Consider the following 27,425-nt stretch of genomic DNA (forward strand, 5'->3'; position numbering starts at 1 on the left):
GACCAGAAGATGCCTACCATAAAATCGAATCCCCCTTTTCTCCTCAGTAACAGAACACCAGTTTTACTTAGGGTAGCTATGCACCAGTTAATGACTACATTTCCACACCTTCCAGCTAGGGATGGCCGATGCGACCAAAGCAGAAGTCTTATATAGGAAAGGGAGGCATTCTGGATTCTTCCTGCATCCTGCTGCCTGGAGCCATCTTGAGCCATGAGTATCATGGCCACTTCTAGGAATGGCGTAGACGACTAGGACTTCAGACAGAGGCCACGTACCAAGCCTGGACCTTGCAACTCTGGACCTCCCCAAACTAATCCTAACTGATACAATGACCATAACTTGGAAGTTTAGGGAAGCTATAAAAACACACAAAGTAACTATCCAAAAACAGCGCCTTCCTAATCCAAACATGGGTACACAGAGCAGCACACATGACTACTATAGGTATATCGTTTATTGAGCACTATATGTGTCAGACATTTTATACACATTCATTATCTCATTTAATCCTCACAACATTCCCTCAAGGTAGATAGATATTACCCTCACGTCACACGTGACATACCAGAAGTTCACAGAGGGTAATAATTTACCTGAAGTCAAAAAGCTGTTAACAGTTGGACCTGGAAATCCAACCCAAGTTGATCAGACTCCAAAATTCATGCTCTTTCCACTAATCATGTTGAATATGCATGGAAAATCCAATAAATTTATCTTAAACAGATACCTAGGTTCTAAAGTTAGTTGCATACAGCCAACAGTATGGTCTCAGTGACAAGGCTAGCCTTTCTTGCTTTCAACAATGTCTTTTTTCTCCAATGTCTCTTTTATCCCCTTTCAAAGTAAAAAGCACTTAGTAGACACTCAATAAATACCAGTTCCCTTATTTTTCTTTTTATAAACGTACTTATTTATTTATATTTTATTTTATTTTTTTTTTTGGCTGTGTTGGGTCTTCGTTGCGGCGAGCAGGGGCTACTCTTCATTGCGGTGCGTGGGCTTCTCATCGCAGTGGCTTCTCTTGTTGCAGAGCACAGGCTCTAGGCACGCGGGATTCAGTAGTTGTGGCTCGTGGGCTTCTAGAGTCAGGCGCAGTAGTTGTGGCACACAGGCTTAGTTGCTCTGGGGCATGTGGGATCTTCCCAGACCAGGGCTCGAACCTGTGTCCCCTGCATTGGCAGGTAGATTCTTAACCACTGCGCCACCAGGGAAGCCCTATAATTGCCCTTTTAATATTACACGGCGATTTCAAATGATGTAACTATCCTATTTAATTGCTAAATTATTTTCATTTAAAATTACACAGAAAAGAATAATAAATTAGTCCTATATTTCAGTCATATAAACAGAAAATATACATGGGGCCTTGAAGATATTTTCCTTGCCTTGAAAAGATGCCTTTGAGTTCATCCAGCATATAACCACCTGGCATTTTATCCTTCCAGCTGGAAGAATTTTTAATCAAGTCCAATGAAGAGACTTTCAGGTAAGAGGATCAACACCTCGGGGCTTTCCCAGTTTTAGCACTGAAAGTCCTATATCCTGGGAATACCCTCAGTTCTGGGAAAACCTGAAAGATTGATCACTCTGCAGCCTCAGGGTACCATATATATGCATAGTAATGCCTTCAACAAAATGTGGGCAGTGTATACTAAATTGGAGATGAGCTTTATTATAAAGTATGATTTTAAGATATTTGGGCAGCTAAGCAAAAAGAAATTATAAAGCTCTACATAATCGTGCTTAACCAAGAGAATGTTGCCAAGAACATCAGACGTTTATGTCAAATTCTTCTGTGATGATATTCGATACACGCTCCAGCATTCACATTCACCCAGTTAAAACATGGGCTCCGAAAGGCACGCATACATTTACACACGATGGACAGTTTGTCTACATATAAAATTGAGACACTATATGAGGAAAGAATAAGAAAGGAATGGACTTTCAAGTAAGAATTTTAAAGTACGAACGGTCCCCGACTTACAATGGTCCAACTTATGATTTTTTGACTTTACAATGGTGCAAAAGCGATATGCATTCAGTAGAAACACTACTTCGAACTGTGAATTTTGATCTTTTCCCGGGCTAGTAATATGTGAACCAAAAGATACTCTCTTCCCTTGCTGGGCAGAGGCAGCAAGTCACAGGTCCCAGTGGGTGACTGGGGTCGCTGGCTAGCAATCACCAGGGTAAACGACCCATACACTTACAAGCATTCTGTTTTTCACTTTTACTATAGTATTCAATAAAGTACATGGGATATACAACACTTTCCTATAAAACAGGCTTTGTGTCAGACTGTAGACTAATGTAAGTGTTCAGAGCATGCTTAAAGTAGGCTAAGCTATGATGTCCGATAGATTAGGTGTATTAAATGCATTTTCAAATTATGATCTTTTCACCTTCAGTCATGTTTATGAAGATGTAACCCCATCGTAAGTCAGGAAGATCTGTACCTCATCTCTGTGAAATGGTGGAAACATTTAATTTTGACGTTTCACTTTTGTGGCATCATGAGAGGCTAAAAACTCTTGCAAGAGTAGAAATACGAGAGACTTCCCTAGTGGCACAGTAGCTAAGAATCTGCCTGCCAGTGCAGGGGACACAGGTTCGAGCCCTCGTCCAGGAAGATCCCACATGCAGCAGAGCAACTAAGCCCCTGTCCCACAACTACTGAGCCTGTGCTCTAGAGCCCGCGAGCCACAACTACTGAAGCCAGCGCGCCCTAGAGCCCGTGCTCCGCAACGAGAAGCCGCCGCAATGAGAAGCCCGCGCACCACAATGAAGAGTAGCTCCCGCTCGCCGCAACTAGACAAAGCCTGTGCACAGCAGCAAAGACCCAACGCAGCCAAAAAAAAAAAAAAAGTAGAAACAGGAAATCTGTAAGTTAAGGGGTTGGGCCAGCCGCATACGAAGGTCCTTTCTAACTTGAACACTCCATGACCCAAGTCATCATACTGTGACCCCTTTCTTTTACAGGAGAAGCAAGTCGGGGCAGAGAGGTACATGGCACTCCAAGGGTCCAGCTCTGTCTGGTGATGGAGCCTGGACTGCTGATTAGCCATATTCTCACCTGAATTATGCCTAGAAACACTTAGAACCAACAGAGCATGTGGTCAGCATGGGGAGATAAATGATATATTTCACCTCATGGTGGGTATTTCACTTAGTTTAGCTCATAAACAGATAAACTAGCCTCAAGTTTAAAAAAGAACTTCGAGCTCAGAAATTCTTTAAACCATCATTAGTTACTTCAACCACAGAATAACACAATACAGATAGTAGTACTTTGCATTAACTCTCTAAAGAAGCCAAAGGAATGAACACAGTAACTTGAAAAGAAAACGAACATCTTTGTAGTTTGAAAGACCTTCAAAATACAGAAAACAACTTTCAAAACAAATTATTCTGTCATCCAGTTTTCCTAGCAACAGGATCTTTTGTAAGCAAATCAAGTGTCTGCCCATTTTAAGGGGTGCCAGAACAATGAGGAAGCTTGGTTTTCCTATATTCTGACCATTTCATTCTTATAACTGAGAGAGATTACAGAGAAGCACAGAAGTCTACAGGCATTTTTTACTGTCCCTTAAATCTGGGAAGGCCCTCAAATTAGATAAACAGGAAAATCTACTGCCCCCGAGGGGAAAGGTGAATTGTTCTAGGTAGCAGGCATATACTGAGTTGATTTTCAATCATTTCTGAATTTATGCTGATCCATCTAGATGTCAGCCCTGTGCCCCCATAGCCAGTGGTACTTACCATTCACACCCAACAGGTTTAGGGCTGCAACTTATGGCTGTGATGCTGACCAAAGTTTGCTGATCCCAACCACTATTACCTTGGCTTCAGTTGGTACCACCTCCTTTCTAATAAGCAGCAGCTGTGCATACACGTACTGGGCCAAAGGCCAGGGCTGTTGTGCTAAGGAACCCTGGGTAAATTACTAAAATCTCCCAGGCTCTCAGTTTCCTGTTTCCCTCATAGGTGGAAGGGCATTAATAATCTCACATATTGTACGTCTCTAAAACCAAAGTAAATATAAATATATACAAGAATACTTGAAAGAGCTTTGTAAATTATAAAGTTATAATACATTATTTAACCAGCTGAGTTGGCAAAAGACTATCTCTGACATAACAAGACTGCCCCTGAGGATATATGAGTTCATACATAATCTATCACAAAACTCTGTTAATAAAATATTTACTTTGTTATAAGGTAGAAACTAACAAACCATTGTAAAGCAATTATACTCCAATAAAGATGTTAAAAATAAAGTATTAAAAAATTTAAATACACAATAAATGCTTATTAAATTCAAAAGACAAGTCAATGAAAGCACTATAGATATAGATAGGTAGAATTTTTTGGTATTCTAGCAGTTAGAATAGCACATTACTTGACTCTCATGCTGGAAATCACATGGGTGATTTTTTAATGCCAGTTTTACATATGCCCTCACAGGCCTTCAGGATAAAGGTGCTCGTTAACCATTAATTATGTGCTCAATCCATTTCCCTAGTAATACTTCAACGAAAACATTTTTTATTTGTATGCATTTCAATCTAAAATGCCCAGATCAACACAGTCCTTCAGCTACAGCGATATTCTAATTTACAAAAAAAAGAGCAGAATGGAATGGAAAAACCCACTATATCTGTTAGGTAGTTAGACATTAGCAGCAAGGAGGTGACAGTGGCGAAAAGAGGGGACTAGTGGAATTACACCCCGACCATCTGACGACCCTCCCCTGACTCCACCCAGAACGGGGGAAACTATGGTGTTGTGGCGAGCAATTTATCCTGATAAAGAGGGAGCACAGTAACACAAGGGGACTTCCCCGGGCTGTGCATGCCCAGACTAGACAGGCGTGTAACCTAGAGTAAACCAAACTCGTTATACCATCATTATAATAAAATCTGCAGGTGGTTTTGCCATCCCCCTTGGGCTTTTCTTAGCGAATCAAGGGTAAGGGCATGCGCAATAAGGAACTTGTTACCTAGCTCGGGGCTGTCAATCAAATAATGACCTCCTGTCACTCACCCACGATTGCGCCCCGCCTCCTCGCAGAGCGCTCCTTAGAAACACCCTTAAGCCTGCGCAAGAGCTCCTGGCTTCACTTCTTAGAAACAGCCCGCTCTCCCTCTGAGAGTGTAATTATGCTTTAATAAAACTCTGCGTTGTGCTTAAGCCCTAAGTGGTAGTCTGCAATTCTTTGCATGCTATCACAAGGACCGAGATTGCTGGTCCGGGTCTTCCGGTGACCTCCTCGGTTGAAGCTATTTTGACACTACCCACGCCAACCCGGTAACATAGCTACAGCTATCTACCACTACAATGAAAAAGCAGAATAAAACAACACAATTAAAGGCAAATAGTACTTTGTCAAACACGGACAACATGTTCTTAAAAATTTCCCCAATTTCCCAAGCTCACTAATACTCAAAGTAACATAATACCCTTTTCATACAGGATGACTGTATCATCTAAAGCATAACCAAAACCCAAACCCGATGACGGAATGCTTATATTAAAATATCAGTCAGTTGTAATTGAATAATTTAAAAATTAAATTTTGCAATATGAAATCTGTACAATTTGAAATTGTGAAGGAAGATAAGAGTATGAGAAATACACTATTTTCATCCCTTGGAGACATGAAATTCTTGCAGCAGGAAAGCCTGCAGAATGTAATGAAATAAAATCTGAAAATTGCGACAATATCTTCAGTTAACTAACAGTTTGAATTGAAATCAATATCTCTCTTACATTTTAAACAGGCCCTAAATTTCTTCTCCAGCAGATCTAAATTTTCTTGCAACAAAATCAGACTACTGTGGGAAATAGGTAATCTTTTTAAAGATTACATAACTTCTTTCTAAATGATATCGACGTCTGCGGCTAAAGCAAAACCAGTGAAACTGAAAATAGAAATGGAACTGCTAGATATCCATTCTTAACAAAGATGGAAATTATTTCTTAATTTCCAGACAGCTGTATCTCAGGAATGACTTTCTCATTAACTTAATTAGAATTATCAAATAGCAAACACTTGATGCTAATTAGCCAAAGTAAACCAGGTGAGTCATATTACAACATATATAGAACAACTGCAGTAAAGACAAGGCCAAAAACCTAGCTACTTTTTGAAGGTTAACTTTCCTCATACTCAATATTTTCCAGGTTCAACTGAGATGTGATGCATCTCAGACTCAGGAGCCTGTATAAGCGTATTTATCTCAACTACCAGGATTACAGCTGAAAAATAAAAAAACTATCTGAATACCTGGTCTGAAAAGCCTGCAATAATATTCAATTTGAGAAACAAACGACCACCGAACAGAAAACTCAAGAAAGCGCCGGCTTCCACCACCTCGCTGCACCTTGCTCCAATCTTTCGCTCTTCATTTCCATTCCATGGTTAGTTTTCAAGATAAAACGGGAGAAACCTGGTAGAACGGATTTTTAGAAATAAATACTACAGGTGAAGCAGAAATAAATTGCTCCAAGGAAGTTGTCCACCCACTCATTTACGTACAACCAAAAAATACACCCACATGTATTCCAATCGGTGAAGATGCAACCTCGTGATTTGCAGAGGAGATTGGACTTATAACAAATCCCAGAGACGGCTACTCTCCCAAGCGAAAAAAATCATGTGGCTCTTCATCCAGGCAGCCTCAGAGATGCGGGCTCCGCACCTCGTGAGGTGCGGAAATTCAAACGAATCCCTGCCACTCACAAGTGCAGCATCTCCGAGATGAGGCAGGGCTCGGGAGCAGGGACCCACCCACATTCCGCTCTACTCCCGGAAGAGTCCAAGCAGCACCAAGCTGGGGAGTGCTGACCGTTCCACCCAGAGACCGAGAGGAAGCAAGCGGAGCCGGGCCAAAGAAAGGCGCTGGAGGGGAGGGGGGGCAGGGAGGCGGGCGCTAGCGGGGGGTGGGGGGGTGGGCAGGGAGGCAGGGAAGCGGGCACGGAGCGTGGGCTCACCTGACGCGATAGTCGGTCAGGCGCGCGCGCCGCCGCCGCCTCTGCTGCTGCTCTTCGGCCACGGGCCACAGCGCCGCCGGACACAGCGCCCCAGCGCAGCGGAAAGGGCGACGGTGGCCGGCGCCCGGGTTCCTCCGCCCCCGGCCCCGCAGCGCCGGCTCCGCCGAGGGCGTTAACAGCTGCAGGCAGCGCCTCAGCGCTCGCCGCCTCACCATCCTGGGGGCGAGCCGGCGCCGCATCCGAGGCCCACTGGGCGCCCCCACGCCGCGCGGGGCCCTGGCCGAGCTAGATTCCGCTCCACGTTGCCCGGTCACTCACTCATTGTGTCCTTCGAATCTGGCAGCCCCGCCAGCGTCAGCCCCGCGCCGTCCGCCGCTCAGGCCTTTATCAAGATGGCCGCCCACCCCTCCCAGGCCCCGGCTCCGAGGCCTTGTTGGAGGCGCCGCGGCACGTTTCGCCCTTCCTAGCCGGGCCTATGCCTCTCTCGCACTCTGCGCGAGCCCTTCTGACACCAAATTTGCTGTACTGTCCTAGACCCAGAAGCCAAATTTCAGATCGCGTGAACAGCTTCTAGAACACCCGCCCTAATTGCTAAAATTAAATGGGATCTTGGGGGCCTCTCGTAGCCTGCGTGATGGTAGTAGACCAGCACCTGGTAGCAGGATACTTACAACCTATGGTGCCACGAGCCTCGTAGCGAAGAAACCAAACTAATTTGAAGTCTGTACAGTAGGTATTGAATATTCATGGCAAGCATTGCCTTGTCACGGTCTGTGCTCATTATTTAAAAGATGTCACAGCTTCCTGGTATACACAGTTCTCATCTAAATTTGTTTTAAAAAAAATCTCAGGATGATGACAACAGAGCACCAAATTATGATTCCCAGCTTTTCCCAGGTTTTCCTTTTTGAACTACAGGATGAAATTTACTGTTTCAATAAGTAATTTAAGTATAGACAGATGGAAATAGAATTCAATAATGGGTGGCTGGGCAAAGAGATTCCTCTATAAGAGTCCTCGGGGGTGTGTCCACGGGCCAGAAAGAAATGCCCTCTGTCTGGGACTGCGAATGCAGATAGGACTAGTGGAAAATGCAAACCAAACTGTTTTGCAATTTGAAAGTGACCGTGCCAGTGTAATAGCGTAGGAATGTAAAGAAGATTATGCCAGGTATGGACTTTCACCCCCTCAGGGTAGCTTGCAGCTGTTGCTGAATCTTATTCACTTAAGTGTGATTAAGAGCTGCTTGCTTGCTCGGTGGGCTGGGCTGAGACTGCACTCACTCAGTGGTACCTCAGGTGCAACAGGAAAAAAAAGACACAGCGCTACAAACCCAAACTGTAAATTGAAGCTACTGTTAGCTCAGGAGGTCTTAACAATGCTCTTGGCTAAGGAACTTTAAAAAGATGCCCTCTGTTCCCCTCACCGCAATTCTTTATGATGATTTTCAAACATACAGAAAATAGAGGTGCCTTTTTGTTACACCGTTTGAATAAATTGCAGACAACAAAATCAATCACCCCTAAATATTTCAGCCTGCCTCTTCTAAAGAAAGGACGTTCGCCTCGACCACAATACCGTTAGCACACCTAAGGAAACAATTCCCTTATACCATTTAATGTTCAGTCCAGTTTCAAGTTTGTGTGATTGTCCCAAGAATGACTTTTATAGCCTTTTTTTCCTGACCTAGGCTTATTAACTGCCTAGGCTCATGCATTGCATTCGCTTATTATGTTGTTTAAGAAGCAATTTGAAACGTTCGCTTGATAACTCTTCTCTACAAACTTACAGATAAATGGAGACAAATGTTTACAGCTTGTTTTTCACTGAGACCAGGTGCTTTTGATAAGCACATTTATGTAGACCAGGAAAGTCTAGGAGGAATGAATAGTAACCTTTTAGTACAACACAGAGATTATAATTGAAGCTGTATTAATTAACGTTTATGCTTTCTAAACATAAACTTTTATGTAGTTTACTACATAAACTTTATGGATTGTGTTGTAATTTCTACTTGACTTCCAAAGCTTAATTTTTCTAGACAATGAAAAGCTGTTTAGTAAAACAATTTCTATCACTCCAGGTAAAATCTCTAGCTTGCCCTGCTTCTCAGTACAGAGCAGAATGAACACTGTGCCTTTCACTCATGGTTTAATTTTAGATCCTGACCTGCTGAACTGGGTTTTATTTGTCCTTCCTTCTTACGCCACCCCTAGGAAGTCAGGCATTCAGCATATAACTGTTTGTCTTTTAAACTGTCACTGTTAAAACAACAGGCCTAAAATGGAGTCACTTATGCTAAGCTCCACATCACCAAATGGAGACTCAGAATGTCACCCTCTCCCAGAATAGGAATCTTAAATCAGTCAATCAGGAATCACCTGGTCAGCACTAGTTAATCGGCCTGATAGGCCCGTGCCATCCCCTAAAGGAAAGTGACCTGTCACAACCAATCCACTTTCTGCTATTTTAACTTCCTGGTCCACTCCCTTCTGCCTGTAAAGGTCTTTCATTTTGTACAACTCATTGGAGCTTCTTTCTATCTGCTAAATGAGATGCTGCCCAATTCATGTATCATTGAAAAAAGCCTATAAGATCTTTAAAATTTACTCAGTTGAATTTGTTTTAACATTACTTCATTTTTAAATGTTAATTAATGCTGTAAAGAAGAGGGGCAAATTTACACAGTTCCCTTAAAGTGGCTGGTGGCCAAGGTAACATTTCTGGAGACTAGTATTAAATGAGCTTATTTTATTTATTTTTTTAAGATTTTTTCGATGTGGACCATTTTTTAAAGTCTTAATTGAATTTGTTACAACATTGCTTCTGTTTTATGTTTTGGGTTTTTCTTTTTTTGGGGGGGCTGCGAGGCATGTGGGATCCCAGCTCCCCAATCAGGCATCGAACCCGCAACCCCTGCATTGGAAGGTGAAATTCCAACCACTGGACTGCCAGGGAAGTCCCAAATGAGCTTATTTTAAATACTTCACAAAATGTTAGTTAAATTACTTCTGGGAAACCACATATAAACCAATTTTAGCACAACAGCTCATCTGTAAAGTGAGTTCTGCAATCAGTACTGTCCTTTCCTCTCCCAGCTCCAGGCCAAAAGGCACAGAGGACTAGAGCACAGCGTGACTACTTACTAGAGGGCTTTAATTCAATGTGTATTTATAGCAGCACCTGTGGAATTCAGTTAACTACTGAGTTCACCTCCAGTTAAATCAAAATTTATTTGCATGATCATTAACAATCTATAGATAACTCCGAAAAGCAATAAGGCAGCTAACTTCTAAATCAGTGCTCTGCCATTAACTACCTCTTCGACCTTGGAAAATACCCTTCCCACCTCACCAGGCCCCCACTCCTACCCTCCAAAACGACTGAGTTTCCGTGGCCACTTGCAGTTGTAACATTTGGTGACTCAAGATTTTGGAGGAAAATATGTGAAGACAGCATGCTGATTACAGGGGGAGTTGGATTACATTAGGCCAATGGTCAGGAAAATTTGACCTGAGGGCCAAATCTCGCCTGCCCCCTGGTTTGTTTTGTTTTTGATTCAAACTATTTTTTTTTCAGAATATAAAGTCCTCAACATGTATATTATAGTGATACTTTTTCACTTCTTGTATTGGGGTAAAAAACACATAACATAAAAATGGTTAAGGTGGTAAATTTTCAATGCACAGTTCAGTAGCATTAAGTATATTCACATTGTTGGGAAACAGATCTCCAGAATTTTTTCATCTTGCAAATCTAAAACTCTATACCCATTAAACAATACCCCTTCTTCCCCTACCCCCTGGCCTTGGTAACCACCATTCTATTTTCTGTTTGTGGATTTGACTATTTAAATACCTCATCCAAATGGAATTATCCAGTATTTGTTTTTTTTGTGACTGACTTCTCTTAGCGTAATCTTCTCAAGGTTCATCCATGTTGTATTGCAGCACGTGACAAGATTTTCTTCCTTTCTTTAAGGCTGAATAATATTCCATTTGCCGTATTTTATTTATCCATTCATCCATCAATGGACATTTGGGTTGCTTCCACCTCTTAACTACTGTGAATGGTGCTGCTATGAACATGCGTGTGCAAATCTCTCTTCAAGACCCTGCCTCCCATTTTTTCAAACATATACCCAGAGGTGGGATTGCTAGATCATATGGCAATTCTCTTTTTTGAGGAACCTCAATACTGCTTTATTGATCTGAAACAAATAGACTGCCAGATATTTCTCCAGCAAAGATGGACTTGGTATCAGCAGAGAACTGCAGTTCAGGGTCTGCAACCATGGTGAGCCATGTGCAAGTCTCCGTATAGCAAGGGAAGGAGCACACTTTTATAGAGGAGAAAAGGAAGTTGGGAGGGCTCAGTAAACAGAGAGTCCATGACTTCTCATTGGCTGAATCCTTGTCAGGAAAGTAGAAAGTAGAGTCTTCCTTCTTCCTGTTGAGCTCTACTATCATTGCAGGGTGAGAGAGCTCTCCCTTCTGCTCTCCCAACTCTATTTAATTGAGGTTTCCGTTTATTAAATTTTCAATATTTTCCATAGTGGCTACATCATTTTACAATTCCACCAACACCAAACAAGTGTTTCAATGTCTCCATATCCTCATCAACACTTGTCATTTTCTGTTTTCTAGATATTAGCCATCCTAATGGGTATGAGGTGATATCTCATTGTGATTTTGATTTGTATTTCTCTGATGATTAGGAATCTTGAACATCTTTTTGTATACTTGCTGGCCATTTATATATCATCTTTAGAGAAATGTCTATTGAAGTCCTTTGCCCATTTTTAAATTGAGTTATTTGATTTTTTGTTGTTGAGTTATATGATTCTTTTTATATTCTGGGTATGATGTGCAAATATTTTCTTCCATTCCATAGGTTGCCTTTTCACTCCATTAGCTGTGTCCTTGATGCACTGAAGTTTGTTTGATAGAGACCGATTTGTCTATTCTTACTTTTGTTTCCTGTGCTTCTACTCTCATATCTAAGAAATCATTGCCAAGTCAAATGTCATGTTTTTCTTCTGTTTTCTTCAGTAGTTTTATAGTTTTAGGTTGCCACCTGTTTTTGTATGGCCTGTGAGCTAAGAATGACTTTTTTACAGTTTTACATGTTGGGGGAAAAAAATCAAAAATAATATTTTGCAATACCTGAAAATTACGTAAGGTTCAAATTTCAGGGTTCATAAAAAAGTTTTATTGACATAAAGCCACATTAACTCATTTACATATCACCTGACTACTTTTGCACTGCAGGGGGCAGAGCTGAGTTGTTGCAACAGAGACATATGACCCACAAAGCCTAAAATATTTACTATCTGACCTTTTACCAAAAGTTTGCTGACCTCTGTGTTAGACTATTTTTAATCATGAGACTTTAGATGCATTTAAAAAGGAAAAGTGAAAGAGGAAACCAAAGTCACCAATACATATGTATTTTGTGATTAAGAAAAATTATTAGATTTCCAGGGGTTTTTTGAACTTTTATATTTGAGTTTATTCTTCATTTAACTTTTAAAACACCAGTTTTAACTTTAAAAACACTGCTTGTGTTGAATATAGACTTCAATTTTTAATCCTTATTAGACTGTCAGGAGGAATCCACTGACAAATTAACCAGAAGAATATGGGAAGACCCGCCGTGGTTTTTTCCAGTGAGAGAGGAGCCCTCCTACACCTAAGTGGTTCAAAGAATATGACTTGAGGGAAGTCTTCTGGGCACACTGATTGTGAAATATCACTCATTCTTTGTTCTCGTACTTTTTTGCTAATGTTATTTTGGGTTCCCATGCAACTGAACTGCACAGTTACAACAAAAGATTGGAATTTAGAATATAGAATCAAATATTTTCCAAAATCTAAACACCAGAAACTGACTGTTAATGTTGAAGGCATTAAGTCTTATTTATCCTCTTCACCCTAGCTAACTAAATATTCTATCTTATGAAGGTTGGGCCCTAAGATAGATACTTTCCTAATGACTTGTTGGATTAATTGAACTTCTTTTTACATTCAGTTTGCTGCCCAAAGAAACCTGACTTGATTCCTTCACATTATACTTTCATTGCACTGCTTTGTGCAATGTGTGGGGTACCTCTGATTTAGGCGTTGCTATTCATAGCAGTGAGTGTAGCTCTGGCCAGACCTGCCACTAGCATATACAGAGCCCAAGGCAAGAGTATTAACAAGAGACATATCCTACATATCTAATTATTTAAAAGTCATAAATCAAGCTGACACATGGTTAAGTAAAACATATTTGATCCTCCTACCCTGACAAAGTACATAAAGACAAGGAAGCCCAGGTTCTTTGGAGCTCTCAGCCTCCCTAGAGTTCTCCACCAGACCCTGGCCATCCGTCTGGGAGAGCTAGCCTTTAGTCCGTGATATCAGCTCCAGAGCTTTGCTCTGTACCGTGATGGCCTGGAGCTTACCCATATGAACCCTTCCCCATATCTAAGTTCCTTCCATTCCCCAAAGAGCCACCCCTTGGCCACCCATGGGCCTTGCTGCCTGACCTCAGGAGGATGGACATGGGGAAGAGGTTCGTGCACACCCTGGAAGCAAGCTTGGGAGCATTTTGGCAGGACTCCAAATTCCTGGGTACCTGGAGAGCATTTAGACAGGTCCCTGTGGCACACCCCAGGAGAGGTGCAGCCAGAGGAGGCCAGAGTGGGCTCTCAAGCACAGGGCTTTTTACCTGGGTCTAAGGGTAAAAGACTCAGAACAGTCTTCAGCATGTCCCGAACTGTACACACAGCCAATCCAGAATCATAAACTATGAACCTCCCGCATCTGTAAAAATGTTTACTCAGCTAGTCACGTAGCTCTACCATCAGTGATTCAGTGAAAAAATTTTCAGGAGTCCCTTAACCCTTTTTAAATTGCCAACCACATTTCCAGCACAATGTTAATTCAACTTGGATGGCATGTATTATGGGCAGGGAGAGAAAAGACTTCTTCTGGCCTGCTTCCCCCCAAACCCCTCTGGTATCTGATTGTCTAGAGGCTGAGCAACTAATGAGGGTTACTTGTCCCAGTCCTTCCCATCTACCCCTAAATTCCCAAATCTCCAGCCACAAAGAGGTGTGTGTAATCTGCTTCCAATTCAAGAACAAAGAATACTGCTCTCTGTGGTAAACTGAAGAATCCTCTCTTCCCCAGAAAATATTCACCTCCTAAGCCCCAGAATCTGTGAATGTTACCTATGTGGCAAAAGAGACTTACACATGTCATCAAGGATCTTAAGATGGGGAGCTTAGCCTGGATTATCCAGGTGGGCCCTGAATGTAATCACAAGGGTCCTTAGAAGAGGGAGGGTTAGAAGGTCAAAGAGAGAAGAAGGCAAGGCACTTCCCTGGTGGTGCAGTGGTTAAGAATCTGCCTGCCAATGCAGGGGACACGGGTTCGATCCCTGGTCCGGGAAGATCCCACATGCCGCGGAGCAGCTGAGCCTGTGCTCTACAGCCCGTGGGCCACAACTACTGAGCCCACGTGCTACAACTACTGAAGCCCACATGCCTAGAGTCTGGGAAGAGCCCACATGCCATGGAGCAACTAAGCCCGTGCGCCACAATTACTGAGCCTTTGTGCCACAACTACTGAAGCCCGCGCACCTAGAGCCCGTGCTCCGCAACAAGAGAAGCCACCACAATGATTAGAAGCCTGCACACTGCAGCGAAGAGTAGGCCCCTGTTTGCCGCAACTAGAGAAAGCCTACGCACAGCAACAAAGACCCAACGCAGCCAAAAATAAATAAATTAATTTTTTTTAAAAAGAAAAAAGAAGGCAATGTGGCAACAGCAGCAGGGATTGGTGTGATGCAGTCACAGCCAAGGAAGGTGTGCAGCCTCTGGAAGAAACCAGCCTTGCTGACACACTGAGTTTAGCCCAGTGAAAATGATTTTGGCTTTTGGCCTCCAGAACCATAAGAAAATATATAAATGTGTATAAATCACCAAATTTAAGGTACTTTGTTACAGTAGCAATGGAAAACCAACACATTCCCCTTTAAGCAGTCTTTGAACTGTGATAACTATATACATATATATATATAAAATATTTGTCCATTAGCATAACACTCATGAGTAGACACACATGTCTAAACTCTATACCGTGACTTCCAGGTTGAGCTCTGAAAGACCCAATTTCCAGGCTTTAGAGGATCAAATTTCCAGGCTGGTGCTAGGAGTCATGGTTGGAAGATTCAGAGAAAGGAGCAGAAGTCCTAGTGTTGGGAGCTATTGGTAGGGAAGCAAAATTTACCAAACCAAAATGTGTCTCTTGGCGTGAGGAAGGAACAGAAGACTCGGGAAATTTTTCTTTGCAACTCTCACTTAACTGCCTGAAAGAATTTAGATAGAGGGCCTATTCCAGGAAAGAACCATCACCAGAGGTATCTATAGTATAATATGAACTAGGTGTGGTAGACAAGGGAGGAACCTAGCAAAGTCTACTAAAATTCCCCTTTGTGTCCCATTGTTGGTTTGGCCCAGCAAACATTTATTTATTGATACTAAACATTTGCTCTCTTCATTCTTCCTATGAATTTACTTCTTTACTTTTGAAGTCCCAGACCCCTACTCCCTTCTCCTTGGTCCAGGATGACATATATACCTCATTTTACTTGGTTCTTTAGAATTTCCTGTGGATTCCCTGTATGTTCATAATTAAATTTCTTTTTTTTTTCTCCTGTTAATCTGTCTTATGTCATTTTAATTATTCAACCAGCCAAAAGAACTAAAAGGGGAAGTGGGAAATTTTTTCCCCTCCCGACAGATTGCTTCTGGTCCTGCCATGAACATGTCATTAAGCACCCTGAGCCTCTGTGAGGTTAACCTGCACAATCACTAAGATCCCTTCCAATTCTAAAATTCGGAGCTGTAGCAAAACATGGTTTCCCTCCGAATTTCACATTCACATGTTACTGCTGTTACAATCGCTCTCCAGCCAACCTTTCCAGCCTCCCTGTCCACCACAAAGCCTGCATGTCAACCACACACACATTGGAGCTTTTGCACACATTGCTTCTTCTGCTTAAAATTACCTTCCCTGGGACTTCCCTGGTGGCGCAGTGGTTAAGAATTTGCCTGCCAATACAAGGGACACGAGTTCGATCCCTGGTCCGGGAAGATCCCACATGCCGCGGAGCAACTAAGCCCGTGTGCCACAATAACTGAGCCTGCGTGCCACAACTGCTGAAGCCCGCTTGCCTAGAGCCCATGCTCTGCAACAAGAGAAGCCACCACAATGAGAAGCATGTGCACTGCAACGAAGACCCAACATAGCCAAAAATAAATAAAATAAAATAAATAAATTTATTTTTAAAAAAAAGAATTTATCTTCCCTGGCTTCACCCCTGAGCACTCAGGCTCATCCCTCAAATCAAGAATCACCACCTTTGAGGAGCTCTCCCACCTTCTCAAAGCAGAATGGTCATCTCTGCCTTGGTGCTGTCAGAGAACTATTAAAGCAGGTAGCAAACTATAGTATGACTCTTTGTTTCCATTTCTGTTTCCCAAACCAGAATGTGGGCTACTCACATGCAGACACTCTGCCTGATCCATATGTATACCTCTAGCACCTACTCCTGTGCTTGGCACACAGCAGACACTCCTATTGTGTCTGTGGACTGAATAAATGAATGATGATTCCCTGAATTCTGCAGAGCCTACTTGGGACTGGGCAGGAGTGGGATGTGGGGAGAGATGGAAAAGAAGTACAAGAGGACAGGAAATTTATGTTTCTACAAGACTTTCAGAGCCTTGGAGAAAAAGCTGAGTCTGATGTGTGCGATGATTTAGTTCAAGGCTGTCCTCAGATACTCATTGTACGTGCAATCTAGCATCTCTCTTGACCTTGCTTCAAAGTCAGTTTTTAAGGGGAGTTATCAGTATGAGCTACCTTGCACAGCAATCTGCTGATTAGAAGCTCTTAACTGGGGCAGATGGCAGGCAGCCATGTATGATCTGTCAGCTTTGCATCCTCGTGTGCCCCTAGGCAGAGGCTACAACTTTAGAATTTTATGGTAGCTAGTTAACAACTCTGGCCTTATAGACCATTCTGAGTAACAACTCATAAAACCGTCTACATTCAGTGTTCTTTCTTAGGCATAAGAAATACCCTCCCCCTACTCCTTGAGTGATCTGGATATGTCTTCCATCTTCTTGATACAAAGTACAAAGGACAAACGTACTCAGAAAACCTCCTTAAAGTGGAAACGAGGTTATCATTTCCACACACCTTAGAAAACCTATGAAGTCTTTTCACAATATATAGATTGATGATAATTTACAGTGTGTCCTTGATCATGCATCTTTTTTTTTTGTGGTACCCGGGCCTCTCACTGTTGTGGCCTCTCCCGTTGTGGAGCACAGGCTCCGGATGCGCAGGCTCAGCGGCCATGGCTCATGGGCCCAGCCGCTCTGCGGCATGTGGGATCTTCCCAGACCGGGGCACGAACCCGTGTCCCCTGCATCGGCAGGCGGACTCTCAACCACTGGGCCACCAGGGAAGCCCCATTGCCTCTCTCTTTATGATGTAGTCATCTCTGTATGTTCCTTTGCTGTTTCATTCCATATACTTGTGTCATTTTAGAATTTTACATTTGATTCAGCTTATTATTTAAAGGCACCACTTACTGTACCTTTTTCATGTACCAGACACTATGCTAAGGGCTTTACAAATCTTATTTAATCCTCATAACAAACTCAGGCACTAAGCATTATTATACTGTTTTTATAGAGGACAAAGCTAAGATTTTGAGAGGCTAATTAACTTTCCTGAGGGCACAAAGCTAGTAAGATGTGGATGCAAGAGCCAGGCCTGTGTCTGTTGGAGAGTTCCTCTTCTCTCTGTTTCAATTCTTCTTAAAAAAAATAGTTAATTTATAATAGTATATTAGTTTCAGGTGTACAGCATAGTGATTCAGTATTTTTACACATTGTACTCCATTAAAAGTTATTAAAAAATAATGGCTATAATTTCCTGTGTTGTAAGATATATCCTTGTTACTTACCTACTTTATACATAGTAGTTTTATCAATCCCATACCCCTATTTGCACCTCCCCCCTCCCGTCTCCCCACTGGTGACTACTAGTTTGTTTGCTGTCTGTGAGTCTGTTTCTGTTTTGCTATATACATTCATCTGTTGTTTGTAGATTCCACATATAAGTGATACCATGTAGTATTTGCCTTTCTGTCTGACTTATTTTGCCAACAGGATATTCTCTAGGTCCACCCACATTGCTACAAATGGGAGAATTTTATTCTTTTTTATGGCTGAGTAGTATTTCATTGTATGTGTATATACACACAATGTGTGTGTGTATATATATATACATATGCCGCATCTTCTTTATCCATTCATCTCTTGATGGACACTTGGATTGCTTCTACATCTTGGCTATTGTAAAGAGTGCTGTTATGAACACTGAGGTGCATGTATCTCCTCAAATTAGTGTTTTCATTTTTCCAGATATATACCCAGGAATGGACTTGCTGGGTCATACGGTAGTTCTATTTTTTAGGTTTTTTTTTTTTTGGTTTTTTTTGTTTGTTTGTTTTCAGTACACGGGCCTCTCACTGTTGTAGCCTCTCCCGTTGCGGAGCACAGGCTCTGGACGCGCAGGCCCAGCAGCCATGGCTCACGGACCCAGCCGCTTCGCTGCATGTGGGATCTTCCGGGACCGGGGCATGAACCCGCATCCCCTGCATCGGCAGGCGGACTCTCAACCACTGCGCCACCAGGGAAGCCCTAGTTTTTAGTTTTTTGAGGAAACTCCAAACTGTTTTCCATAGTGGCTGCACCAATTTATATTCCCACCAACAGTGTACAAAGGTTTCCTTTTCTCCACATCTTCACCAACATCTGTTATTTGTGGTCTTTTTGATGATGGCCATTCTGACAGATGCGAGGTGATATCTCATTGTGGATTTGATTTGCATTTCTCTAATAATTAGTGATACTGAGCATCTTTTCATGTGCCTGTTAGCCATTTGTATGTCTTCTTTGGAAAAATGTCTATTCAGGTCTTCGGCCCATTTCTTGATTGGGTTGTTTGTTTTCTTGATATTGAGTTGTATGAACTGTTTATGTATTTTGGATATTAACCCCTTATTGGCTATATCATTTGCAAATATTTTCTCCCACTCCAAAGGTTGTCTTTTCATTTTATCAATGGTTTCCTTTGCTGTGCAAAAGCTTTTCAGTTTAATTAGGTCCCATTTGTTTCGTTTTCCTTTTATTTCTTTTGTCTTAGGAGACAGATCCAAAAAAATATTGCTATGATTTATGTGAGAGAGTCCTCTGCCTATGTTCTCTTCTAGGAATTTTACAGTTTCAGGTCTTACATTGAGGTCTTTAATCCATTTAGAATTTATTTTTGTATATGGTGAGAGGAAATGTTCTAATCTGTTTTACATGTAGTTGTCCAGTTTTCCCAGCACCACTTATTGAAAAGACTGTCTTTTCTCCATAGTATATTCTGGCCACTTTTTCATAGATTAATTGACCATAGGCATAGGGGTTTATTTCTGGGCTCTATTCTGTTCCATTGATCCATGTGTCTGGTTTTGTGCCAGTACCATGCTGTTTTGATTACTGTAGCTCTGTAGTAGTCTGACGCCAGTCAGTGTGATTGCCCCAGCTCTGTTCTTTTTTTTCAAAATTGCTTTGGCAATTCTGGGTCTTTTGTGGTTCCATATGAATTTTAGGATTATTCGTTTTAGTTCTGTGAAAAATGTCACAGGTATTCTGATTGGAATTGACTTAAATCTGTAGACTGCTTTGGGTAGTATGGTCATTTTAACAATTTTGATTCTTCCAGTACAAAAGCGTGGGACATCTTTTTACTTCTTTGTATCATGTTCACTTTCCTTCATTAGTGTTTTATAGTTTTCAGAGTATAGGTCTTTCACCTCCTTGGCTAAATTTATTCCTAGGTATTTTACTCTTTTTGATGTGATTTTAAACAGGATTTTTAAAAAACTTTTTCTGATGACTCATTATTAGGGCAGGTGGGGCCCACATGGACTCTCAGCAGTGTGTGAGCTATGGTCGAGCGATTGCCAGCAGAGATTTGGGATGCTTCTGATACACGGCTTGAGTTAGCGCTAACGAGAGCCATCACTGCCCCACCTAGGCTCTGCCCTGGGTCCGGGTCACATCTGTGTCCCATGATCAAGTCTTCTCCCTGGTCGTGGCCACCCCAGATCCAGTGCTGTGCTGTGGCGTGGAGTGAGCAGGTCACAGAAACCTGGGGGCCATTAGAGCAGACTTCTCCCCACCCTGCCTCGAGGGCAAGCCAGCATGCACGCTCCTCATGCACGGAGTCCAGGCTTCCCACAGACCCTGTTAGTCTTGGCAGTCCTCCAACCAGCCAAAGGGGCTCATCTCCCCTTCGTAGGACCCCAGAACCAGTGCATCCAATCTGCGGCTCTCACCACTCACACCCCAGGGCAGGTGTCTGCCTGTGCAATCTCCCTTTTTTTCTGAGTCCCCTCCCAGGGGCATGGATCCTGACACAATTGCTTTTCTTCCCTTCCTACTGGATTACGTGTGGATCTTCTTACAGCCTTGGTTGTACGGGGGTCCTTCTGTTTCTAGTAAGTTTTCAGTGAGAACTGTTCCACACGTAGATGTATTTTTGACTTGTTCGTGGAGGGAGGTGAAATCTACGCCCTCTTCTCCTCCATCTTCATGGATCTCCTCTTTGTTTTAGTTCTTGAAGTCAGAGAGAGCAAAGCTAGAGCCCTAAGGACTGCCTACATGGATCCAGGCCAGAAATGAAATATAGATTTATGACGTAAATGAACACTGAGGGGGAGATTAGTGGAAATTACAATGCTTCTTAGAAATTCAGATTAACCTACAGCCCTTGTCATGTTCTGTGCCATCATTAAGGTGAAACTTTGACTGTGGATTAGGTTTCATTTATTCCTTTAAAAAATACAATAAAAACAAGATCTGTATTGTATCCTACAACCTAGTTCTTCTGTGGAAGGATAAGGACTTCTGAGAGGATGTCCAACACAACCGTAGTGAGCTTAGGATTCATGGAATGTCCCCGATTTGCAATGACAGTCTGAGATTCACTCTTGGGTTGGTCTACAGGAAGCTACCCAACTCCCAAAGAGCAAGAATCATAGACTTCAGTGGTTTCCCAGATGTCTATGGATAAGAACAGCTGATTGCATTAAGATCACTGGGAAAGTATGTTTCAAATACAAACAGATAGGCCTCACCCAGGAGAGGTTTTGGTAATAACAACAACAACAACTAACACTAACAGTGTTTACTATGTTCCATGCACTGTTTCAAGCATTTTACAAGCAGTTACTCATTTAACTTGCTTAACAATGCTGTGAGGTAAATACTATTATTGTCATCACCATCTATCAACAATGAAACTGAGGCACAGAGAGGTTAAGGAACTTGCCCAAGGTCACCTAGCCATTCAGGGGCTCAGCCAGACTTGAACATAAGCTGCCTGGCTCCAGATCTGCACTTTTAACCTGTATGCTATACTCTCCATAATCTATGTTAACAAGTTGTCCAGGTGATTCTGATGTGCATCAAGGCTTGGAAATCCTGACAAACCTCGATGATATCTGAATCTCCGCTTACAACCCTGTACCCAGCAGTCTCTCAGCTAGGGTTGAAAGCCAACCACCTCAGAACAGTCTATTTTTGAATGTCCAGTCAGTAGCTATAGCAACCTCTGCTTCATGGAGACTAAGACATATCCTGGGAAGAAGCATATAGGATGGAGAGAGTGTGGAAATAAGGTGATGTACTGTACTGGCTCATACGGCTTGGAAGAGCTGTTTGTGTGCATCTCTTCCCAACACTGTGTTTAATGGCGTTATGTTGGTAGCTTGAAGTCCACCCTGATGGGAGAATTTACACCACAGAAGCCAGCACACACCACAAAACAAGGCTTCTTTTCCCCCAAAGAGCCAATAGTTAAACATTTACCAGCACACCACTGGATTTATGGCCTAATCCCAGCTCAACCACCTATTGGCTACATCACTTCAGGCACATTGTTCAAAACTTTCCAAGCTTCATTTTTCTCATTTGTAAATATGGGAGGAATGACAGCTACGGAAATCAAATGAGGTAAGAAATGTGGAAGCATTGGCACAGTTTTGAAAAGATGAATAAAGAATAGGCACTTTAGGGCTTCCCTGGTGGCGCAGTGGTTGAGGGTCCGCCTGCCGATGCAGGGGACACGGGTTCGTGCCCCGGTCCGGGAAGATCCCATGTGCCGCGGAGCGGCTGGGCCCGTGAGCCATGGCCGCTGAGCCTGCGCGTCCGGAGCCTGTGCTCCACAACGGGAGAGGCCACAACAGTGAGAGGCCCGCATACCGCAAAAAAAAAAAAAAAAAAAAAAAAAAAGGCGCTTTACAATAATGTTCCTTTTTCTTTCCATTTCTCAATTGCTCCCCAACAATGAAAGACATCTGTCAAATTCCTCCATGTCTTCTCTTTCCCAAGCTCAAATTTCTTTCAATTGTTACTCACTTTTCAGTGTTTCCAGATCCTTTTTCATATTGGGATACATGAGACAGAGATCACAGCAGTAGCTCCCTTTGGGAAGTGTTTTGGCTATTTCTCTGAGTCCCCAAAGAGCACTTGTGCTCTCAATGTGGTCAGTTGCCCTTCCTGGTCCAGCTCACTCTGCTTGCAGCCCCTCTGCCTGCAGCTTGGGCCTGTGCCAGACATTCTGTTGCTTTCAGTACTATTAGTGGTGCACTAGAGCCCAGGAAAATCATATTTCTGTGGCAAAGGGGGAAGACCACTCCTATTCCCATATGATTTGATTATCTTTCGCAAGTACCAAGGATGTGTTGCTTAGACCCCAAAGGCCCCCAAGTCTTGAAGATTTTATGAAATTGCTGTTTAATTGTTTTACTCCCAATCCTTCTCCATAGGAATCAGGTATGAATTTGAAGGGGAGGGATCGCCTGAATCAGGAGCTAAATTCAAGTGACAAAACTTAAGCCCAGACCACTCCTTGCAACACGTAAGGCTTTGCAACTGGGCCAAGGTTAGCTGCCTGACTCTTCCTTTTGGTTCTGTTCTCTCAAGAGGTTCATTTGTCCATCAACCAGCCAGACAAACCCATGCCAGTCTGACTTCCAGTGGTGAGCTCACATAGACTCAGCTTGGGGGCTCCTACAGAATTCCTCATGAAGCAGGTACCCAGAGCTGAATACCATATTCCAGGCAGTGTGGATATGCAGCATGGAGAGGGAAGATCCCTTCTCCAGGTTGGAACCCTACAGTTTTATAAAAGTTGCCTAAGATGGAATTACTTTTTAAAAAATCATCACACTGTTATTACCTGCTCTATAAAAAATAAAACTAAATTTAAAAAATCATCACACTGTTTTTAATATAAACTGAACTTGCCGTTTGCAAAAAGATTGTTTTTAGGTTGCGGCTTACTTGTATCTTCCACTAATCTCCTATTTGTATGGTTGATTCTTTGAACATAAATGGAGAGCTTTTAAGTCTATACCTATGAAACCTTAATGTATTGCATTAGGCCCATCACCCCAGCCTATTGAGCCTATCATCTTAGGTTACAGTTTGGTCTCTGTCAAATATCCTTTCATGTGGCAAAAACGTGACTAAGGTGATCGGTTTTTACTGAAAGGTATAAGAAAAAGGCCTCTTGGACAACCAGACAAATGTTTATCATTTACGACACAGCAGTAACTCTCCTGGCTCAAAACATCTTTGGTAACCTGAGCAATCCAAATGCTAGTGACACTATTTTGGAGGCCCCAAATCTGTCTTTGTTTCTCTCTCTCTGCTTTTTATTCACTTTGCTTCTACTGCCCCCTTGGCTGCTGCCGATTTCTACTGGCTTCCCTCTCTATCTTGGATTCAAAATGCCCTTAACGTGAACCTGATGGGGTCTGATAGTCACCACACAATCTGTGGGGCAGATTTCTCATGCGGACCACTCACAGGCCACTGCTCTGTCGTGACTAGCTTAACCGAGGATTTTCGCTAGAATAGCCATTAGCCCACTCAGATGTGGCCGACACAATGAAGTCACTTGACAAAAATGTGTTCATTCAACAGATATTAATTGGTCACCTACTGTGTGCCAGCTGTGGTCATAGTGGCTGGTGGTATACACCAAGTCCCTGCTCTCAGGGAGCACCCATAAAAAGACAGACAGTAATTTGACAAAAATTTAGTGGTAAGTGCTATTATATATATACATAGAAGAGGTAATGAGAGAGACTGGGCTGGGGGAAGGGATTAGAGAGAGTTGACAGGGAAGACCTCTTTGAAAAGATAAAATTTAAGCTAAGACTTAAATGAAGAGTTACTCTTGTCAAAAATCTCTGTAAGCGTATTCTCACACATTCCAGAGAAGTCTAGCAAAGGTCTGAGTATGGGAATGAGGTTGGTGTCCAGGAACAGAAAGAAGGCCAGTGTGGTCGAACTACGGGGCCTAAGGGGAAGAGAGGCAGAAGATAAAATTGGAAAGGCAGGCAGAGGCCAGATCATTTAGGAGCCACTTAGGAGTTTTAAATATGGAATGTGTGTTGTGGGTGGGAAGATGATCTGGTTTAAAGAAGATCAGAATGTGGCACCATCAGAAGGTACTGCCTGGAGATGCTTATTCAAGGTGTCTGGCCCTGGCAGCCACTTAGCATTTCATATGTTGTTCAGTCCACTCATCCAGAAATTGCTGTCCCTCCATCTTTCTGTCACTTATGACTTTTTTAAAAAAAATAAATTTATTTATTTATTTTTGGCTGTGTTGGGTCTTCATCGCTGCGTGTGGGCTTTCTCTAGTTGCGGCGAGTGGGAGCTACTCTTCATTGTGGTGCGCGGGCTTCTCACTGCGGTGGCTTCTCTTGTTGTGGAGCACAGGCTCTAGGTGCGTGGGCTTCAGTAGTTGTGGCACACGGGTTCAGTAGTTGTGGCTCACAGGCTTAGTTGCTCTGTGGCATGTGGGATCTTCCTGGACCAGGGCTCGAACCCGTGTCCCCTGCACTGGCAGGCGGATTCTTAACCACTGCGCCACCAGGGAAGTCCCCGCTTATGACTTTATAAGCGTGCTTTTCAATGTTCTCATCCAGGTTATGATATGAACATTGCTTAAGAGAGCATCTGAAGGTCCCAGCCATCAGCGATAATGGAAAAATCCGAAACCAAGGTCCAGATCACAGTACAGGAGGGTGGGCTGAATGACCAAGGGGATCGCTCAACTTTCCTCCCCATGCTCTCCCCCACCCCACTGAAAGAGTGAAAACTTGTCGGGAGCTAAAACATGAAAAAAAATCAGCTCAAACTGAAAAAGAAAAAAGGGGGGAAAAAAAGCAGCCCTGCTGTTATTCAGGCTGGGAGGATGAACACAGAGCCAGCTGCAGAGTTAACAGGAAGCACTGCTCCCCGCCAGTCTTATGGCAGCTGTAAAACGCCACATCCCTCCTCTTTGAATGGCTGCTTCTTTCCTTCCGAGGGTGTCCCAACCCATCTTATTATTTCCATATCTCACTGGGGATTCCTAATTGCTAAATAGCCCTCCATTCATGGCAGCACCCACCACCTGGTTTACTTCTCTTAAAGTCACAGCAGAAACAGTATCCAATACAGAGCTGTTCCTTGCTTCCCTTACGCCCCCTCAGAATCCTTCAGAAGGAACCTCAGACTTACAAAATGCTTTCCTCCTCCCTCTCTTTAGTGCTCTCCCTCACTGCGCGGGGTCAGTAAATCTGGTTTTGTGGGACCACAGGTTTGTGCCTGGGCATCTTAAGACCCTGCTCACTCTGACCCCTCCCTGCTTCCTTTCCCCTAGTGACTCTGAAATATAGTCCTGGGGAGGTAGTCATTCAATTTTAAAACTGAGATACTAGAATTTGAAATTATAAATGGTAAAGATGCATTCACCTCTCATCTGTGTGCTATTTGATTAGTGGAGTAGGCAGTGATAGTGCTAGTTTTGCTACAGAAGAGGGGGTAGGGGACTGTGTCTTGATGTGCTCTCAGAAGCCCAGGTCCTCATATCCCACCAGGATTCCTGTTCCTATTGGCAATTTCCTTCAACATACACTCTTTTAAAAACTACTCTAGGGGCTTCCCTGGTGGTGCAGTGGTTAAGAACCTGCCTGCCAGTGCAACGGACATGGGTTTGAGCCCTGGCCCAGGAAGATCCCACATGCCGCAGAGCAACTAAGCCCATGCACCACAACTCCTGAGCCCACGTGCCACAACTACTGAAGCCTGCGCGCCTAAAGCCCGTGCTCCGCAACAAAAGAAGCCACCGCAATGAGAAACCCGCACACCGCAACGAAGGGTAGCCCCGCTCGCAGCAACGAAGACCCAACACAGCCAAAAAAAAAAAAAAAAAAAAAAAAAAACCACAAAAACAAAAACTACTCTAATTTTGGGACTTCCTCAGTGGTCCCGTGATTAAGACTCCTGCTTCCACTGCAGGGGGCATGGGTTCAATCCCTGGTAGGTGAACTAAGATCTCACATGCCGCATGGCACGGCCAAAAAAAAACCTACTCTAATTTTGTATAAAAAGGGTTCTAATAGCTACCAGCTGATGTTAATTTTTAGGGTTTCCAGAATTAGCAAAATGGCCAGCAAGAATGCTGAAGCTACTACCAGGAACGTTTATGTTTTCTTAAGGTAATGACAGAGTTCACTGTTACTACAATATGAAATTACAAATATATGTTATTGATACTACCGGCTCCATGCTTGACCTTGCTTTTCCACGAATATAAATTTTACTGTTTTAACGTTAATCATAGGTTGCATATATGATGTTGCCCCTAAGAACAAAAAAACTGGAGTCAACTGTGCTCAGATACAGTGCGGAATAAATATGTTCATGGAGTAGAAAGATGGTGGGTTTGGACTCAGATCGTCTTTTCTTAACTCTATGACCTTGGGCTATCACTTATCCTCTGAGCCGCAGTTTCCTCATTTATCAAAGAGATCATTACACCTACCTTGCAGGGGTGTTTTGAGGTTAGTGAAAGTACGTGCAAAGTCCTAGCACAGTGTCTGACACACAGCAGGTGCCCAGCAAGCAGTTGCTATTCTTATGAATATCAGTCCCATCTAGTCCCCAACTACTGAATTCCTGCTCCGACCACAGTGTGATGCCACCTCGCACCCACTCCAGCCGCCACTCCCCACTGGGTGGCTCAGCTCCGCCGGTGTGTAGGCTAATCCTGACTGCAATGTCCAACCATCTTGGCTGTTTGGTTTCTTATCCTCCTGCTTCTGCTTTGAGATCTGGACCTCTGCCCTGTTCCCACAGGCCTGACTCTTGGTGCTCTGTCCAGTGCCAGGTCCCTGTCCTTGGGACCCTCTTGTCAAACCTCCCAAATCTCATAATCCTTCCTCTACCAGGAGGATCGAGG

At 43.0% G+C, this 27,425-nt stretch overlaps 1 protein-coding gene across 6 annotated transcripts in view; it reads right to left on the reverse strand.

Moving 5' to 3' along the window:
• The window catches only part of NAPEPLD (N-acyl phosphatidylethanolamine phospholipase D), an 89,459-nt gene that overhangs the window by 38,295 nt on the left and 23,739 nt on the right, over nucleotides 1–27,425 (reverse strand). The window contains exon 1 of one of the 6 annotated variants that reach the window (XM_033439565.2): nucleotides 7,000–7,775. The exons of 2 other annotated variants lie outside the window; for them this stretch is intronic. In XM_033439565.2, coding sequence (XP_033295456.1) covers nucleotides 7,000–7,238 — 239 coding nt within the window. In that variant the 5' untranslated portion in view covers nucleotides 7,239–7,775. Of the gene's footprint in view, nucleotides 1–6,292; nucleotides 6,522–6,563; nucleotides 6,868–6,999; nucleotides 7,776–27,425 lie in introns of those variants that run through there. 3 more of the 6 variants (XM_049714804.1, XM_033439576.2, XM_033439592.2) reach the window with 3 other exon arrangements.

This window comes from Orcinus orca, chromosome 9 (assembly GCF_937001465.1).
Source record: "Orcinus orca chromosome 9, mOrcOrc1.1, whole genome shotgun sequence".
Lineage (NCBI taxonomy): Eukaryota > Metazoa > Chordata > Mammalia > Artiodactyla > Delphinidae > Orcinus > Orcinus orca.